The sequence below is a fragment of the Drosophila obscura genome, unplaced genomic scaffold (assembly GCF_018151105.1).
Source record: "Drosophila obscura isolate BZ-5 IFL unplaced genomic scaffold, ASM1815110v1 contig_150, whole genome shotgun sequence".
NCBI lineage: Eukaryota > Metazoa > Arthropoda > Insecta > Diptera > Drosophilidae > Drosophila > Drosophila obscura.
Window position 1 is genome coordinate 4165411 of NW_024542736.1, and position 19203 is coordinate 4184613.

Consider the following 19203-nt stretch of genomic DNA (forward strand, 5'->3'; position numbering starts at 1 on the left):
CAATTCACGTAGAAAAGTGCAAAGTACACGAAGGTGGCGCCAAATGAGCGGGGGAAGGCGGTGGGACGGGTGCAGCAGTAGTCCGGGATCCGGATATGATTACTTTTTCTTTTGTTTCGCAGTTTTCTGAGGGGCATCGACGGGAGCGGGGAAATCAAGGAGCATGGCTGGCAAAGAACAAAGAAATTACTTTGCCAACGAGTGAACGGATATGAATAAAAAAGTGATCAATGCAATGAAAATGATTGTCTGCTCATTCAAGCGCTCCCTTCCACACGCTTCACAATTGAGCGCACAAAGTACGGGAGACAGCCGGAATCAAAGATGAAAGTTCCAAGAGGTTGCAACACTTTAATAACGGGGAAAACAAAACATTTGACAACAACAGGAATACCGTTGGGAGGGTCTCACTTCCAGGACTGTAGACTGTAGACTCGATTACTTGGAGCAACCACAGGAGCAGCAGGGACCCTGGCACGGTCTGCTACCACATCCACAGGTCTTGACGCAGCGGCAGGATCTGCACGGTGGCTTTCCACATCCGCAATTGACGGGCTCCTCGGGCTCGCTGGGAGCGCAGGCCTGGGTCAGGCAGATGGCCATGGCAATCAGGACGAATAGCTTAGGATGGAACATGATGATCGTCAGTGGAAACGGCAACTGTTGACTATGCCCCTTCTTGCTGGCTCTTTATATAGGCGACAACATGGGGGCAATATTTTTATTTGAGCAGTTGGTTGCTTGGGGCCTTTCGGGTATTGATGATTAATTTATATGTAAATATTTACCAGAATTCTCTTATTTTACATGATATTTATAGTTAGCCCCTCGGGCATTTAAACCTTTTAAATGTGATACCCAGACTTAAATTAAAAAATTGCTAATACATGAAACAATTCTTTAATTCAAAACATTTTATGGAACAAACCCAAGGACAATGACTGGAACTGATTAAGATTGGGAACTTTCTTCTTACGATGACTTTTTATATTAAGCGAAATTCATTGTTGTTCCAGATGTGGTATATGCTCGTGTGTGTTGTGTATATAATGTTTAAGTCAGTCAACAATGAAAATTAAAATGTTTGCAGAACGTACACTGAAAACTGCAGGCGACCCGACAACATGATTTTACTACCCTTGATTAACCGATTAGCCCAGAAACTGTCTTGACTATTTTCGAAGCTTGCGAAAGCTCAAAAAAAAAAAATTGCAAGTACAATTTTAGGCATTTTAATTATGCGAGCGATAAGTGCAATTTCAAAGTCACGTAAATGTAGTCAGAGCAAAAATTTTACGAAGTATTCGGGCAAATGAAAGAGTCGAATTTAAAGTGCAGTGCATGTACATATATTGTAGTAATAACAAAGTTAGTCATAGGGTTTTTGATTAGGTAGAATGAGATAACAAAACAGTATAAGATTCATCCATGTCGCCTGGCAGTTTCTGCTTCCCCTGGGCTACGAAGTTTCTAGCAGATTCCAAAAGTGTAGCTGATGTATGCTGTAAAGTGATCATACATATTGTACAGAAAAGTAACTAGAATAAGTATATTTTAACTTACGCTTTGAATTTTCAGCGGAGTATTTATTCAGCGCACAGAGACTCTTGAACTTTTGGGTGACGAGGCTGCCGGGCTTGCCATTGCAGCCGCATGGAGCTGGTTGCGGGAATTTGGCCACCACAGGAAATCCAATTAGGCATTTCTTGGGAATGAAACATCTGCATATCTTCTCCGGAACAATGACAGGAGCTATCGATCGATATTGATAGGGTTATTTCTGGCACTGATGCAGGATATCCAATCGAACTTACGCGTTTTTCCTTCCTTCGCCCTTTGTGCTGCCTCCTCGTTCAAGAGGCATGCGTTCTGGTATATTTTGCAAGTGCAGTCCACCAGCGCCCAGGTGTATTCTCTTTGGTAGAGATTGCACGTGCTGCAAGGCTCCACTGGCTGTGGCTTGGGCTGAATAATAATGGTGGCCTGTACCACGCACAGCACTGATGCAACCAGAACGAACGACCTTTGCATCTTTGGTAATAAAGTATGACAACTGTCTCTGGCTGTGGCTGTGGTACACCTTTATATAGGCGGTGGAAATCCAGACTATTTATCCAGATGTTCCTTCAGTTTATTGATGAACGATATATGCAAGTAAATATCTGTTTGCTAAGCCAAAAATATATTTAATGTTCAGTTCAATCTTTATTTGGGTAACCTTGAAGATGACATTCTGACTTAACCAGAACCATTTTGTGAAGTGTATAAAGCTGGATGACACATCTGCATCTGCCTCTGACTAACCGGTTCAACTGGATTTTAAACTCTCAAAAAAACCCTTTTAAAATTCATAGAAATCAACATAAAATATAACCGAAAACCACATAAAATTGCGGCAATAAATACGTGCGTCCCTTATGGCTGTCCTTTGGGCTGTTCCTGCCTGACAATTACACGCAGTTGTCATTAGCTCATTAGGAGAGTCGTGGAGTCGAGGAGTCGAGAAGGCAAACGGCGGAAAAGGCAGATAAAACAAAAGGCAACAACTCAATTAACCCTTTTTCCGCCAAACCCCAAAATGGGTGGATTATGATGCTGCTGCTGCTGCTTAGTATATAATAATGCGAGTATAATAAAATAATAAACGAAAAGTGTCATCAGAGACAGTGGCAGGGGGCAGGGGGGCAGTGAGGTGAGAGGCAGCTTGAAGAGGGCGAAAATCCTGACGGATTTCGTATGTAATTACTTCAATTAAACCATCTGTGACAATTGCCGCAGCCGAACATGAAATTCAACTTTACTTTCGAAATTCCCAATTGAGTTGAGGCGCATTATCCTGGCAAGCAGTAGCAGCAGCCACAGGAGCTAAAGCACAACACACACATTTATTTCTCTCCCCTTCACTGACGCTGTCACTTTTTAAGTAGATACTCGCACATACATACATATATATTTATAAGTATATCTGCAACCCCCAGAGCGTAAAGAACCCATCGCGTATTTTTACCTTTGCCTTTGGCTTTACCTTTGCCACGTTGTTGTTGGTTGTTGGTTGTTGGCTGCCTCCTCTGTTAATGGGGTGACATTTATGGCACTTTATCAACTCGAAAGTCAATAATGCCAGCCAAGTATCTTAAATGTGGCTTAAAACATACAAACACACCCAAGCGGGGGAAGGGACAAACGTAAAAGGCAAAAGAAAAGAAAAAGAAAATTGCAATGCGATAAAAATGAAATTTTAAAATTTATGCCGCTTATTGTCAATTCTTGGAGCTGACTGGCATCGTAACTTAAGACTTTGGGGGGGACACACCGCCGGCTAATGCTTTCCATCTCCGTCAGGCAAAAAATTGAGAGACGGGTGGGGGAATACTTGAGGGAACTTGAGGGAAGCCCACCCCCTCAGAGTTTGTTATGACAACTGAGAGACATTTGAATCGAGCCAAAGGCGGGGGAACTCTAGCAGGGCATTAGTCGAATGGATCCCAGAGGATTAGCCAATGAGAGTGGATCAGTCGCGACGCCCTCGCAGCAGCCTCAGCAGAGCCACTTGCTCCTCATCTGACAGTTGGTGGCTGCGTCCCCGGCCTGGGGAATTCGCGCTGGCTGAGAAAACTTTTGCAGTAATTAGGAGTATAATATGCGAGCCAAGTCAGCGACTGCTACGCTGAGCCACTGGCTCTTTGGCGCTGACAACTTGATTACGTTTCAACAACATTGTAAAAGTTAATTGCCAGCGCAGCCTTAAGGCCTGATGAGCATTTATCACCCTACCAGAACATGCCACACAGTCCTCGCGTGTTATGCAAAAAAAAAAAACAAAACGAGAAACGCGAAAAAAATACACGAAAAAAAGTGAGGCATTCATTAGGAGCGACACGGTGCCACACAGCTAAGGAGGCGAAGCGTCTTGTTACCACATTTTTCAATTATAGCACATTTCCTGCCTGTGGGCTCCTCAGCCCCGTTCACGTGTGCCTGCCGCGAGGGGCAGAGGGGACTTTGATGAAGAATTATTTCATTTTAATTTGCAGGCCACTGCGAAATTCTCCAAAAAAGTAAACAACAATGTTGTTGTAATGCGCAGGTGGCTACTCCCTCTCTCTCTCTCACTCACTCTCTGTCTTATCGTTGTCTTATCGGAGTAATGCGGAAAAAGACAAAACCGTCAAATTCTTTCTCTAATGAAGCCAGCAGTTCAAAGTTCAAGCCGGCACAGCTAATTAGTTGCCGCCACCAGCGAATGCGCCACTTCATTAAAATAAGTGCCCGACTAAAAAAAAGAGCGACCACAAAAGTCAAAGAAAGGCTTCTACACTGAGGAAAACAAAGAAGAATCTACTCCTGAAATTGTGATAAAATTTTATAGTAATTAAAATTTATTACATTATTATTATTAATTATTAAATATATTAAATATTAAATATATATTATTATTATAATATATTATATTTTTCTATCTTTCAGAATAGAATTTTTGTGTAAACTAAATTTGGAAATATTCTCCTAGCTCTAGTTTTCCCGCAGTGTAGAGGCGGTGCTAGTCTCTAGTCGGGAAAGGTCGTTTAGTCCAGCCAACAAAAATTTATTGTTAAAAGCCGCTAATGAATTATTTACTGGCCATTTGGCTGTCCTTTATGCTGATGCCTTGACAGGCATTGGCTATCCGGAAGGGCCCGGTGGTAAGGCAGGGAAGGCAGCCGTGTGTGGGGATGTACATGTAGCGGAGTGAAGTGGCATTGTGGAGGAGTCCAGTCCAGTCCTGTCCTGTCCACGCATAACTCAACCAGTTCACACCCTTAATTAACTGCCTGTCTGCCTGTGCGGATGCGTATGCGTGTGAGTGCGTGCGTGCGTGCTGCTGTCCAAGTTGGCTTTGGCTCTTTGACCAAAATGTTGCGTGTGGTGTGGCTTTTGTGGCGGAAAAAATTGCTTAACCGAAATTATGTTTATTAAGCATTTAAAAACAAAGCGTGACAAAGTCAGTTCCGACTACCAGTTAAGAAAAAATTGTGTTAACCAGTGCCGGACGCACTTTGACCCCTTTTTCCACTCTAAATACTAAGTTGAGACAATTAAAATTTGAAATATCATCAATAAGGATTTAATTTAATTTTAAGCAATTAATTAATTAAGAATTGACGAAAAATTAAAAATTTAAATATATGTATCTTTAACAAACCCTTTTAACCCTTTTTAGACTTTTTTCATAAGTCAGCATATAACATTTATGTAGGTCGCCGCCTCGTAGGATTGCTGCACATTTTAATTTCTTAGTCCCTCTCTTTCCTGGACGAATCAGTAGTCTCCCATGCCATACAGCGATTATGATCACTCGCATCCATCAATCAAGTGCATTTGAATAACATTTTTAATCATTCCGAATCACACAGGAGAGCGCACATGATGAATTGCATATTATGGCGGATAATATCAGCCACATACATACAACTCCGTGTGGGAGAGGGGGGATAAGTGATGTGGGAGCACAAACGCATTCACTTGACAATCACTTTTGTTTTATTGCGATTTGCCAGCCCTGAATAACGACACCCAGCCACAACAGGCAGGCAGTGGCAGGCAAAGCTGGAAAATTTCCACTTGGGATAACTTGTGAGCAATTGCAATGCTGCTGGAGCCATAGCCATGCCATGCCATGCCCTGGCCCAGACACTGGCTGAGGCGGAAGACAATGAGCTGTGCCAACCAAATTGTTGTGGTGCAAAAATGCGGGCATATGTGTGGCAGACAGAGGCAATCGACGCCAGAAAGGAGCAACTGCAGCAGCAGCAGCAGCAACAAAGAACGGAACGATTTACCAAGAAAATGAAAATTTATTGTCAGTAAATGAAAGAAAGCTCTCGACAAGCATTCAGACCGGCCCGTTTCAGTTCAGTTCCGTTCAGCCATTTCTGCAGCAGCAGCGCCTGTTAGTTAGCAGCCAGCAGCCAGCAGCTAGAGCTGGTGCTGAAGCAATCAAGGTGTTTCTTTGTTGGCCCGAAGGGAACTATCCGCAGTGCGTCTTTCTTATGCATGCCCCAAGCAGAGAGAGAGTGCAACAATTGCAGTTGTCTGGCAGCCTCCTGGCATTGTCATAGGAATCGCTTTCGATTTGTAGTAGCTCAATGGAAGTCTGTGGGGAAGCAGCCCCAAGCTGCACTCCCATTCCCAGACTTAGTCTCAATTCCCCACTCTGGCTTAGAAGTGAGCAGCCCTAATGGCGATGATGTTGGCCAAAAATGATAATGGCCAAAACATTTAATGCACGTTATTGCCGAACCAACAAAAAGCAATTTGACGTAACGCGCTGCCCAGGATTTGGCCGCCCCCCCCTAGTACCTCAGAGCCTGACATCGAGCTAATGTAGTGAAATATTTATTGAAATTGTGTGCTCCCCGGGGGCCAATGCGGCTTCGTCTGCTGCTATTAGGGGGGTGTGGACTGGAATGGGTCCTTAGCCTGAAACTTGTGCCAGGGTTTGGTTTGGGCCATCCCATTGTTGGTGGTGGCTGGAGGCTGGATGCTGGAGACTGGAAGGAGGTACAATTTACGAGTCTCCGTTTGGCACTTTGCAGCATTATTGCTTGGCCAAATGTTTGGCCTCGCCGCATAAATATCCCAGGCCCAGAGAGGAGGCAAAGTTTTCACACGGCCCTAGCAAAGGGACCGCCCCTCGCCCAGCCACCCACTTACTTATAAATTACGCACATTAATGCAATTAACAAATAACAACGGGGAGGACTAAAAAGGTCTCAATTACGCTTCGTACTCACCTGAAACCGGGGCCTATGCCGTCCATCCATCCATCCATCCAAACTTCACTCTCACGGTGCGTGCTTCACTTGAGTGGCACTTCAGCGGGCGAAAAACATATTTAGCCGCGATGCAGCCCGTGATATGGGGTAAATATTTGTGGCAATTATGCAAGCGGAAGTCGGTGTGGATATGGATACTTGTAGAGCCCTGGCCCTGCCCTGGCCCGCCACGTGCCGCAAATGCATGGCAACATAATTATCGCACGCTCGTGGGCGCGTGGCAGGGACAGGATCAGAACAGGGGCTGGCTGGCCCAGCATTTTCCACTTGAGTTTTTCCGCTCTAACTCTCGGCAGCCCTACAAATTGTTGCCATATAATAAGTGGGCGTAACCCGGCCTCGGGCTTGAATGGTCGGGCTGATTGCACTTGGCCTCGCGATGACAGCAAACAACATCATCCACAACAACAACAACATCAACATCATCAACACACACACACACACGCGCCGAGGCGCGTCAAAAAGCCGTTGATTATAGACTTACTGGCTCCTAATGGCTGTCCTTGTTTGGTTTTAAGCCCTTAATGGCCACTTGATGGTTAAGGTAACCCATCAGCAGCGAGCACTGGGCGGAGGAGTTGTCTGTTGCTCGTCTTACGCCTGGCCACATCCTTTTATGAAATGAAAGCAGGACACCCACCGTACAGACTGTTCAATTGGATTACCAACACTGTTTATAATCAATGAGAAAATGCTGAGCCATGGATGGTGGATGGTGGTATGGGAGATGGTGCAGGCTGCGTGTGCAACTGTAAAATATGTTCTTTAATTAAAATTGATCCGCATCTAAAAAGGCCGCACAGAGCCACACACATCAAACGAAATTTGTAATCAAAAACCGCTGCACAAAAAACAATGCCAAAAACTATGAGGCACGGTGAAAAATGTCATTAAAAATTGCATTTCATGCACGTTGTCCTGACATCGATCCTGCCTCCTCTCCCTCTCTCTCTCTCTCTCTGTGTGGGCATAGAAAAATGCGCCGAAATACGGGCGATGCAAATTATTATTGGTCCGCCAAGCACACAAAAAATATTTCAAATTTGGGAACGGATATGGCGAAAAAACACACACACACACACACAGAAATAAAAGAAAGTATGGAAAAGCATTCTCGAATTTCACTGGCCCGGCATCTGGCACCGGGCACCGGGCATGTCAACGAACCGGCAGCCAAATGAATATGGAATACTCTGAATGAGTGGCAGATTTCCTAAATAATTTGTGGGCGCACTCCAATGGTTGGCTGGAGCGGGGCAGCGGGACAGGCAGGGCAGGGGGGGCTCTGTTTTATCATCTTGTAACATGTATCCATTTCGAGTCTATCAAAAAAGCATTCACCTGGCGTGCCCCACCCCATGCTCCGGCGACTCTTGATTCTGTGTTGTGTGAGTATACAGCAGCTACGAGTATGTACATAAATCAAATCCATTTCCCGAGCTCCCCCCATGCCCAGCCTCCAAATCTGGGGACCCAGCGGCGTTTTGGCCAATTCTTTTGCCTTGGCCTGCCGCAGGCTCATATTATGGCATTTGTTGGCCTTTTTTTGTGTGCCTTCCTCTCCATCAGCTCCTCTCCTTTGCTGTTTCTTCCTTTTTTTTTTTTTTTGAGCAAGCTGTCAGCGAAAATGCTGAAAAATGGCCAAATACCATTGATGAAAGTAAGCTGCTTGCTGGGCTTTGCATTTGCACCAAAAAAAAAATAAAAAATGAGGAGTAGGAGGATGAGGATGTAGCAGGCCCAGAACATGAAGCCCAACCATGACGCATTGCAGTGCGCCACCAAAATCTAAGCAAGGCCGCAAAAAACAAACCACACAAATCAGATGTGAGCTGTTCAGGCCAAAAAAAAAGGGGGGAACATTAGCAAGCAGGTTCGGGCGTGTCAGCTCACAATATCCCAAAGTGAAAAGCTGTGTTAGCATTTTTTGTTTGCCGCCTGCTCTCAGAGAAGATTCTGCGGCTGCTGGGTGCCTGGATGCTTGGATGCCTGGCTGCCTTCTGCAGATTAATTGAGGAATGTGCCTGCCAGCCATGGCCACAGCCAGATGACATTCAAAGGCAGCCCAGGCAACGCAACTCGGCCACGAAAAATCCGAGGAATAAATCCCTGAAAACTACAGCGGCAAAAAACCACTACCTGCAGTGCTGCATGCTAATTAAAACTAATATACACGGCGTATGCGTATTGTTCAAGAACTGACGAGGAAATATTTCCGCTAGAGCAAGCAATAAAAACAATGGACATCTTGCTCTAAGTAAACAATAAGTGAAGGTTACTTTCGGTGAGGCGAGGCCGTCAATACTGTTCATAGTTCATACTTCATAATTCATGATACTTTTTGCACGTCTTACCATCATCTTTTATTTATGATTTCCCAAATAATTTACATACACATATTAATGAGGAAAGTTCTTAAGTATACTTGAAATTGTAGTGGTAAGATGCCATTACTTTTGATCTGCGAAATAAATGGATTCAACAGCGCTGAATTTTGTCATACGGGTATATACCCGTGGTCGTCTCGCTTTATCCAGATTCAAGTCAGGGGTAGTATACCCCTCGTAAGGGTATGTGCTACAACCATAAAACAATTGTCTAGGCCACTCTCTGGGCAAATGAATTACGAAAGCGCAGGGCAAGAAAATGACAACACAACTCGGGCCAAAGACAACGCGGGAGGGGAGCCTGTCCCTGTCCCTGTCCCTTTGCCTGTGCCTGAGCCTGTTCTTTTCCTGCTTTCCTTTTTTTTTTTTTGTATCTGGGTGTATTTTTTGTGTCCGCTTGCTGCTGTGCCGTTCCTGTTGTACGGCATTATGCGGCAACTGCATTGTTTATAGAGAGAGCCTCGGGGCTACCTGCCCGACAACTTTGTGCATTTTTTAATGGATCTCGGCGCAGACAAAAAGCCAGAACATGGCGCATTGAAGTGAAGAATTCGCACTCGCGGTCTTAAACGCGTGCGGGAGTCCCCCCCCCGATTCGACGGTTGTGGTTGGGCTATGGGTGTCTGTCAAGGCTGTTATTTGTTTGACGAAATGCTGTTACCAGGAAGGACCCACCTCCCAGTCTCTCCGACCACCGACCCCGTTGCTGTTGTCAATTTGGCCAAAGTGGTTTTTCAGTTGCTTTAGCGTGAAAAAAGGCGCACAATTCATGAGCTGGATGGCGCGAAGGGAAAGAAGATTGCGATGCAGATGGGGGTTAGGATTGGGGGGCTGGAATTGAGACTGGGAATGGGACTGGCACTGGCACTGGAATCTGACGTGCCTGAGGAGGAGGAGGAGCAGCGAAGCCCGTCTTTGACAAATTGCACTTGTGCGGCGTTTTAATCACTTAGGCAACAACGCCTACATTGGCCCTATCTAGGCGTCTCATTCTATTTACTTAATGACAGCGAAAAGTGGCAGCTGAGCAGAGCCGAGCAACGGTGCCTTGAGGGTCCCGCACGGCTCAGCGCCGTGCAGCAAGTGCTCGACGCATTTGTCATTTGCCTTCGAGCACTATGCTCGTCCTGCGTCCCACATCCTTCCATTCCAGCTCTGGCCTTGCTCTCCTTGTAGGTAGTTTCATTAGACTAAAATGCTCGGCACGTGTGTGTGTGTGGCTGTGTGTGTGTGTGTCAGAGCTTTTGTTTAAGGGATTTTGCCTTTTCAGAGAAATCTGCATTTGCCGGCTCCATTGAAGCGCAAACAATTGAACGGCTCCGGCTCCTGCTCCGGCTACGGACGCAGAAGCAGACGCGGACCAAGAAAAGCCCTGGCCTGGCCCAGCTGTTCTCTTTTGCTCTCGTGCCATTGTCCCTTTGTTTAAGCCGTGCGCCAAAAGGCGCGCAAAAATATCTTTTGATTTCTTTTCCCATTTTCAACTTTTTGCGGCCCGAACACACACACCAGTCGCCAGTCAGGCCGACAAAAAAAAAAGACGCACACTTTTGATAGCTTTTATTTATGATTATGTGGGGGGCGGGCCAAAGGCGGGGCACTGCCTGTCATCAATCAAAAAGTGCGCAAAATCAAAATGTCATTGGGCGCATGGTGGTGTGGGCATGAGGACTACCAGCCAGGCAGCCAAATCAAATCTTTTGAATGCTTTTGTGCGGGAGAATCCCCGGGAGGCGACGAGAATAAAGCGCCCTTCTGCCGCCTAAAGGACGGGCAGGTGCTGATATGTACAATACAACGTAGATTGGTGAATATCTTTGGCCCTGATCAAGATCCATAGAAAATAGATAATGGTCGGCATTTGAGGGTGAACTCATCGGGAACCTTGAAGATCGATCCTCTCCATTCTATCCCCACTGCGGCGAGTACTCAACATCTGAGTGTAAGTTATTCTAATTTCTCTCCACAAATGAATTCAGCCAACAAATCTGACCGCAAGCTTTCCTGTATCGAAGTCTTGTGCAATTAATCATTCAGTGGCATTCATTGACAAATACAAATTAATTACTTTCCAATTTAGAGTGGAAAGCAAAGCCAAGAATGTCTGTGATTTATCAGACAGCTGCCCGGGCTGGCAGTCCAGCAAATTAATTGGAACCCCACCCAGTCCCAGTCGCAGTCGCAGTCCGGGCAACCCACAGGCCAGGCAGGATAAACCAGTCAGGCGGTAGAAGTGCACTTTAAAATGAAATTTATTACGAGTGCAACCAGGTAGGGGGGGTTGGGGGGTGTGGAACAGGGAGACATTGGCAACCAACCACAGGAATTATAACAATTTTACACGTTATAGCGACATAAGTCAGCCTGCGGATGTGGCAACATATGTCGCTAACTGCCACTGGGGTGGCGCTCATCCGTCTGTCCTGTCCGTGCGTACGCCGGTTTTCCGGCTCATCCACCACCACCAACAAACCGCCCACGCAATCAAATAATTCTGAATCATTAGGTTTTTTACCAGGGGGGGGTGGCTCGTCCTTGGCTGCGGCTTTTGCCATTCCCACTTGGGTTGCAGGTTTCTATTGAGACATTTAGCTGAACTCAACTGGATGTTCATTATAATCCACTCTGAGCTTTCTGCTGCGGGCCAGGGCCAGGGCCAGGGCGCCCTCCTGCTTGGCCACTGCATGTTGCATGTAAGTCGGGTATTCCCCGGGGCCGAGCTGCTCTACCCACTGCTCTATTATTAAATGCACTTTTAATCTTGGTCGCTGCTCTCCCAGTCGCCCAGTCTCCTTGCCCTCGCCCTTGCGCGCTCTCTGATGTTCGCTTTCAATGATTTTTCCATTTTGCACCCTCAAATGGCGAACGATTATCACCCTTAAATGGTACTTTACACACACAAAGAATGCCATGCCAGGCATTGTATAGAATTGAACCGGTACCCAGAGCCATAGCCAGAGCCAGACTCACACTCAGACCCCGGACACGTACTGAAATCAGTTGAACTGTTCGGCGAGGCAGATTGGTCCCGGACGCAGAAACAAAGTATGTGATGGGATGGGATGGGTATGGGATGGGTTCTCCGTGTGTATGTGTGCTTTTATAGTCATGCTGATATCATATGAAAACATTGGTTTGGGACTGCCAAGGCGAGTGTGTATATCCCTCGGATTAGTATGCGATGTTTGCTTAACTTTACGTCGTGATTTCTCATTGCACTTCGCCAGGGAGTGGTCGGTCGGTCGGTCGGTCGGTTGTTCGCTCAGGCAATAAGATACGAATTAGGGAAATGGATGTGGGGAAATGGATTATTGTAATAAGAATTTAGAGCACTTTGCCAGCAGAAAGGCATGTCCTAGTTCTCCTTCAGCATAGTTCCAGATTTGAGCTGGTTTTTATGAACGGTTGGGAACCTCTCTGCCGCTTAATAGCCTGTCATCTTGCATTTGCCGTGATATGACAAACTTCTGTGATGCCATTAAATGGCAAATTACTCACTCGTCGTCTGGCGGCTGCTCTCCTGGTGTCGATTAAATGAACTCGGCCCAATCAGGCAACCCCAAACAAAAGCAGCAGCAGTCCTCGTTCTCAGTCCACCCCGACGAGTCGTCGCCTTCCCTGCCGAGCAGGCAGGCACAATTACACGCCACAAAATTCTGCCTGATGGCCATACATAGATGGATGGGATGGGTCGACGAAAAAAAAGGGGAAAACAAGGGGGAAAAAAACATACACACTCCCCTGCTGTCACTGGGACTGGCACTGGCACTGGCACTGGATCCTGTGGGGTACTCTTAAAGAGCACATAATTGGTCTGTAATCTATTTTTGACAGATTGAATTTCGCTTTTATCTTGATTTTGTTTTGACTGACTCGGTTGCCAGTGCCTTGCTGCTTTCTCTCGTTCATCTAATTAGGTTGTACCACCACCCACCCACCCCAGACATAGCCCGACCCAACCCAACCCATCCCGACCCATTTACAGGTTGTGGGGTGTGTGGGGGGGTTGGCAGTGGCAGTGGCATTGGATCAGGCATTGTCGTGAACATTTGCTAAATGGTTGTTGGGTTTTTCCCTCCATAGTTTAATATGATAAGTGGGTTGGCTTGTCTTCGGCTCAGATTCGGACCGACTGCGCTTGGGGAATCGCTTTGGGCTGCCCTTTCAGTCTTTGGGTTCATGTTCATTTTGCTGATTTCGCTTTGGGTTGCACCTCCGATGTCCGATTTCCGATGTCTGCAATTGGTTAAATGCCAATTTGGGCGTTTGAAAATTGGTAATTTAAAACCGCAAAAAGATTTGGGCAGTTCGATAAACAACCTTTGTCAAGCGAGTGGTACAGAGAGTGTTGGCATCCCAACAGGCAGGCAGGCAGGCAGGCAGGGGGAAGGAAACTGTTTGGAATTATTCATGGCACAGTTCAAGTGTTTTGCATTTCTGGTAATAAATTACATTAAGCTATCAGGAGGGAGTCCCCGAGGGACTTATCCGAAAGAACTTTTCATAATTTGACTGTCAACAAGAACGAGAACGAGAAAAATGAAATGAAATGAAATCGGATAAGCCAGGGACACCAGCCTTCGGTTTAGGCAATCTTCAATTTCACACTTGGACGCGCCTCGTGTTTGCCTTCAGATTTGCTGAGTAGGGAATCCAGCCAGCACCTTCCACCTACAGCACATACTACTGTATTAAAGGGCATAGTTATGGCCTGTTTGTTGTGTAATTACACTCTGCATGCAAACTCATTTACGGCTGCACACCGCCCCTTAACCCCTCCAACCCTTACAAAAGTCAATTCACGAAAATGTTTTAACATGTCGCATAGCCTGTAATTTTCACACCATTTCCGCTGCTCTCTGAAAGCTGTTGATGCCATTTATTCATTTGCAATTCATTCCATTTTCCATTCAGTTATTCAATAGCCAGCCCAGCCGGGCCGCACTGGGCGTCACCTGAACGTGCGCTTGCGGCAGTTTCGTATAAATATGTTATTCTTTCGATCTGGGCTGGGCCATGGGGTCTCCATGGGGTAGCCATTACGGGCCTGCTATGATACCCACTTGCCGTTAACCAGAAGCGGGCGAGCGCCCGATTGCAAGCGTCAACAAACAGTAACAACAAATGGACCAAGAGCTGAGCCGAGCCGAGCCGCGCACAAACTTTGTTCAATTTTTTGCAATTAAAATGATTTTGTTCACATGACACCCAGTCGGGCTGGGCAGGGCAGGGCAGGGCTGGGCAGGGCAGTCTGTTGGGAGGTAGGAGTTTGGGCTGTAATTGTAATGAAGCCCTTCCGGCGGCTGTCAGGGCAACATATGCGAACGAGTTGACTAGTCCTCGCTGCAGGAGCGGGATGGATGGTCTCTGCAGGCTCTGTTGGCTCTCAACTATCATCGATGGCATGGTCAAATATCCAGAAGAATTATTGTTACGCTGTGGACAAATAGCTAGAATAATAGCTAGCTATATATTTCCAAGTAAGGTTTTTTATTTTTCTGCGTTTTATTTTTTTGTATTTAATTATTAGATTAATAAATATTATTGTTGTATTTGTTAACTTGCTGTTTCTATTTAATTAAACGAATTTTCGGGGGGATTGCACTTCAATAGGTTGCAGCTTTTTTTTTCAGTGTACTTCGGCGGGCAGCAGCCATCGCTCCACGTGTATTTGGCCGCAGGCTAAATGACATTAAATAACATAACAGCCAGGCAACAATGACAACAGCAGGAGTTGCAAGAGCAGAGGCAGGATCAGAAGCAGAAGCAGTGCTTAGAGCCGGAGAGGAGGCGGAGTTGAAACGGTGCTGTGCTGTGATTTGAAAAGCGTTTTACAATCATTTACACACTGTATCCTGTAGACATCCTGGCTGTGGCAGCGGCAGCGGCAGTGAGTGCACCGCCACAACTCGTTGCTGTGTCTGGCATTGTTGACTTCCTGTTACGCAGTGCAATGCACAGGACTGGGATTTGTCACGGCCTACATGCACGTAATTTGTAGGTACACACTGTGCCGAGGGCCCAACAGCACACAATGGAGCGGGCATCAAATAACCAAACAGCGCAGTACAAAATTTTTATTGTTATTCAATTGGATTCGAATTTAGCTAAAAGCGGTCCAAGGGGTCGGTCTCCCTCTACCCTCTGCCCTCTCTCTCTCTGGCCGTGTAAGTGTGTGACAATTGACGCCTTGCAAACAGGAGCTTCCGGTTGAGTCCTCCTCCGTTGATACTCGTACATGCTCGTAGGATCTGTAATTTGATCAGCGAAAGGCGCGTAATTAGCCTGCGACTTTCCTCAGTTTGCACTTTTCAACTTCATTTAGCTGTGTGTGTGTGTGTGTGTGTGTGTGTATGTGTGCGTATCTGTGTTTATGTAATACGAGTGCGCTGTTATGGGGAACATTGTTTGTGTGTTATTGCATTAATTTACAACAATATGGCGCGTAATGAGATGGAATTTGATTATGGCATTGTGAATGCGAATGGGAATTGCAATTGGAAACTAATGCCATTCCGTCCGGTAAGTGGTAAGTGCCTGTGCGCTGCAGTAATTACTAGTTAAACGGCTTAGTTTCATCTTGCAAACTGCACCATTATTTCGTGCTATTTTTGTCGGGGCCATAAAACATCCGTCGCTACACAACTGTCGGTTGATTAAAGCACCTAAATGGCAAATAAAATCGGTACGCGTCACAATAAAAAACACAAAACAAAACAAAAAATAACACCCAACGCCACCGTTGATGAGCCTATTATAGTGTCGGCAATTGCCCCTCCTCCTGGTGGCTGGCGGAAACAACCAAAACATCCCATCCAAACGCACTAAAATGGACTTGTCATAAAGATACACAAGCAAACATATTCGCACAAAAACACAAACCGCAACTGCTAAAAAATAAAGTCCATAAAAAAGGGACGCCCAGCGAAGGACCAACATGGCGGGCTGACCATGCGAGGACAGATAAAATAAATGTGCTAAATGGATAATAAAGTACCAAGAGCGACAGGCATAATGTCCGAACCGACACACACAAAAAACAAACAGCAATTCTCCAGCGAGTGGGTCCTTTTTTAAGCGTAATTTTACTGTTGTGCCCATTGTACTTAATTGAACTGTCAGCCAAAATAGATAAACATAATGGCAAAGGCGGCAAAGGCAAGGAACATGCCACGGACACACGACAAAGGGGAAGGGATACACACACACTCAGCATTCAATCCCATTTGTGTGAGTACTTAGAGCTGCCAAAAAATGTAGCTTTACTGACAGCTCTCATTGAAATTTAGTATAGAGCAGAGTGGAGAGCGGAGATTGGGGAAACTTTGAGCTAAGCTGCGCCACTTCATGCCCAAAAAGGCTGCAATTAAAATAAGTACCCGGCCGCTTGGCTTTGCCAACTGCAGCGCCCGAGCAGACTCCTCTGCATAACCGGAGGAGCAAAAAAAGTGTTACCAAAACACTCTTATATAGCCGCTAAAAGGGGGTACGAGTATGTACGAGTGGTATATAGGGGGTATGTACTATGTATATATATGTATGTATATAAGCACATTGTGTTTGCAAGCTAATTAAGAAATTACTGCAGGCAAAACAGCATTTACCAAAAGCGAAATAGCAGACCCAGACCCAACCCAGCTGCCAGCTGCCTGCTGCCAGCTCCCAGCCCACCCTCAGCAACTCCTCCAAATTGGGCATGCCCATCCACATCCCCAGCCACATCCACGGCACACGGGTCTCTGTTATTTGCAAAAAGCCACTTCACATATGAGAACGGAAAATGAAATTAACAAAAAGACCGAAAAAAAGACCAGAAATAAATGAAAAGCCAATGCGAAATTAGACAACTCGAGTCGCACAAGCAATGAGCTTTCTCAGAGTTGTTTTTAAATAAATAAATACATTTTATATATGAATAAACTAAATAAATAATCTGTATAAATTAAAAAATATTATTTTAAACGAAAGTTTTCAAGTATCTGATTAATTGGAATTAATTAATTGGACTAATTGGAATTTTCTGTTTTGTAACAAAGATAAGATATATCAGATGCTATAAATAGCGCATAATAATATTGAAAAAATATATGTGAATATTTAATATTCAAACTTGCTCCCACAACTAACATGCCCCGTGTAAAAATTTGACTTTCAATGGACGAAAAAAGCGCTCGCTCTCATAATCCAACAGCAGTACCCACACACAAACACACTCACACCGGCTACCCAATCCGCCCAAACAATTCACTTTACATATGAGCAAATGTGGCCCAAAAGGACCAACAAAATATTCAAAAGAGAGAGCGAGAGAGAGAGAGAGATGCTACATTTATGAAAAGCAGCCAAAAAGCAGCCAACCAAAGTGCTCGTTGTCTGGTGAAACCCGCCGAGGGCCCCACAGCCCAGACTGGCAGCCCAGGCAATTTTTATAATTTTGCTACAATTTTGAGGCATTTTATGAAATGAATTGAAATATTTTTCTTTGGTCTCTTTTTCGGGTCCCGGGCCGTTTCCTTTAGCCAAGAAAAGCCATCAAATCCATTCATGCGCTTAAATAAAATGCTCAAGCACTTGACTGCATCCATACAAAAATGTTGCTTCAGCGCAAGCCAGGCAGCTGGGCAGGGTGGGGAGGGGGAATGGGGAAAGCCAAATAAAAGGTTGCCTAATTTGTTCAGTTGGCTTGTACAAAAAATGACAGAAATACAAATAGGAAGGCAAAACCCCTTTTCAAGCAGACATACATATAACAGAGGGTCAGGGACAATGAGAATTGTCCCATTGAAATTAACTTTGGAGCCAACAGTGGAAAGGATTCCTCAATTGTTAGGCCTGTCTAATACTCGAGAGGAGCTTTAGGAGAGTCTGATCTGGAATTGCCGACATTTGATTAAAAGAATCGTCGATGCAGTCAATCCTAAAAGTCAGCCTTTGGCCAGTGGTTATGGCTTAGCCACAAATAAACAATTGCTTGGCTGTGAAGTAAGCGCATTAAACAGACATAAATGGATGTGATTAGTACTATAAATATGCATTCAAACAATAAAAACAAATCGATTTTAACGCCCGCCATTTATGCGCAGTCGTGTGAAATGCCACACTCCACACAATCGCCTATAATTATGTACATATATACGAGTATGTATATTCATCCACAGATACTGTAGCATGAGTAGGAAGGTTTTATCTGCAGCCACACAATTATGGGAGCCTCTGTGTTGGTAGGTGTTTGGTAATTGCAGCTTCCCTTCGCGCCATCACTTGTTAGGCATAACGAAAAAGCATTTTATGCATTTTTATTGCCAGCCATTCTCAGTGCACAATTTGCAATTTATTTTTGCAATTTAACACGCGATGCGAAACTGGAAGCGCGAATCGCGAAACGGCCCAAAGAACCTATGGGCAAGGAAGGGGGCGAGCTCGACGCGACTAAATTGCAACAAACTGCACAATAAATGGCAACTTAAAACGCCTGCCCCAACAACGAACACCAAAACACAAAAGTATTTCGACTTTAAAATACCCAGTAAAATTATTTAAAAGGCGAAATTTGTTGAAGGAAATTCTATCAAGAGAACAAAGAACTATGCAAAAAAAAAGCGTAGCAGCTGCCTAAAGCTGGATCTGTAAATTGTGTTTTAAACTCTCACACAACTCTGTAATACTCCTGCAAGTACTCCTCAAGTGCGGGGTATACGTATAGCCCGGCAAGAATAAAATGCCCCAACATTGCAGGCATCGCGGCAATTGTTGCAAGAGTTGTTGCAGGCATTGTTATTCGCGAGTTCACGTGTGTACATATGTTTGTTTGCTGGTACATATTTCCATCTAGATACACTCGTATTCACATGGATGTACAGTGTATACACCCACGTTTATTTGCGTTGGCAATTAAACGAAAATAACCGTTTGCCGCCGCTTTAATGGCAGTGGGCCAGCAGCAAAGGCAAAATGGCCGGGATAAATCTGTGGAAAAACATTTATAACAAATGCCAGCAAATTGC

At 45.2% G+C, this 19203-nt stretch overlaps 2 protein-coding genes across 2 annotated transcripts; both read right to left on the bottom strand.

Moving 5' to 3' along the window:
* Window positions 1-318: 318 nt before the first annotated feature.
* LOC111069694 (keratin-associated protein 5-8) lies at window positions 319-670 on the bottom strand. The gene has a single exon (XM_022359864.2). It carries the CDS (start codon window positions 634-636, stop codon window positions 439-441), a length of 198 nt encoding a protein of 65 aa, XP_022215556.1. The 5' UTR covers window positions 637-670; the 3' UTR covers window positions 319-438.
* Window positions 671-1326: 656 nt separating this feature from the next.
* Window positions 1327-2067, bottom strand: LOC111069252 (salivary glue protein Sgs-5). Its single transcript, XM_022359232.2, has 3 exons — window positions 1815-2067; window positions 1564-1752; window positions 1327-1502 (listed from the first exon to the last, which is right to left on the bottom strand). The coding sequence occupies exons 1-3, from the start codon at window positions 2029-2031 to the stop codon at window positions 1471-1473; spliced, it is 438 nt and encodes a 145-aa protein (XP_022214924.2). The 5' UTR covers window positions 2032-2067; the 3' UTR covers window positions 1327-1470.
* Window positions 2068-19203: the final 17136 nt, after the last annotated feature.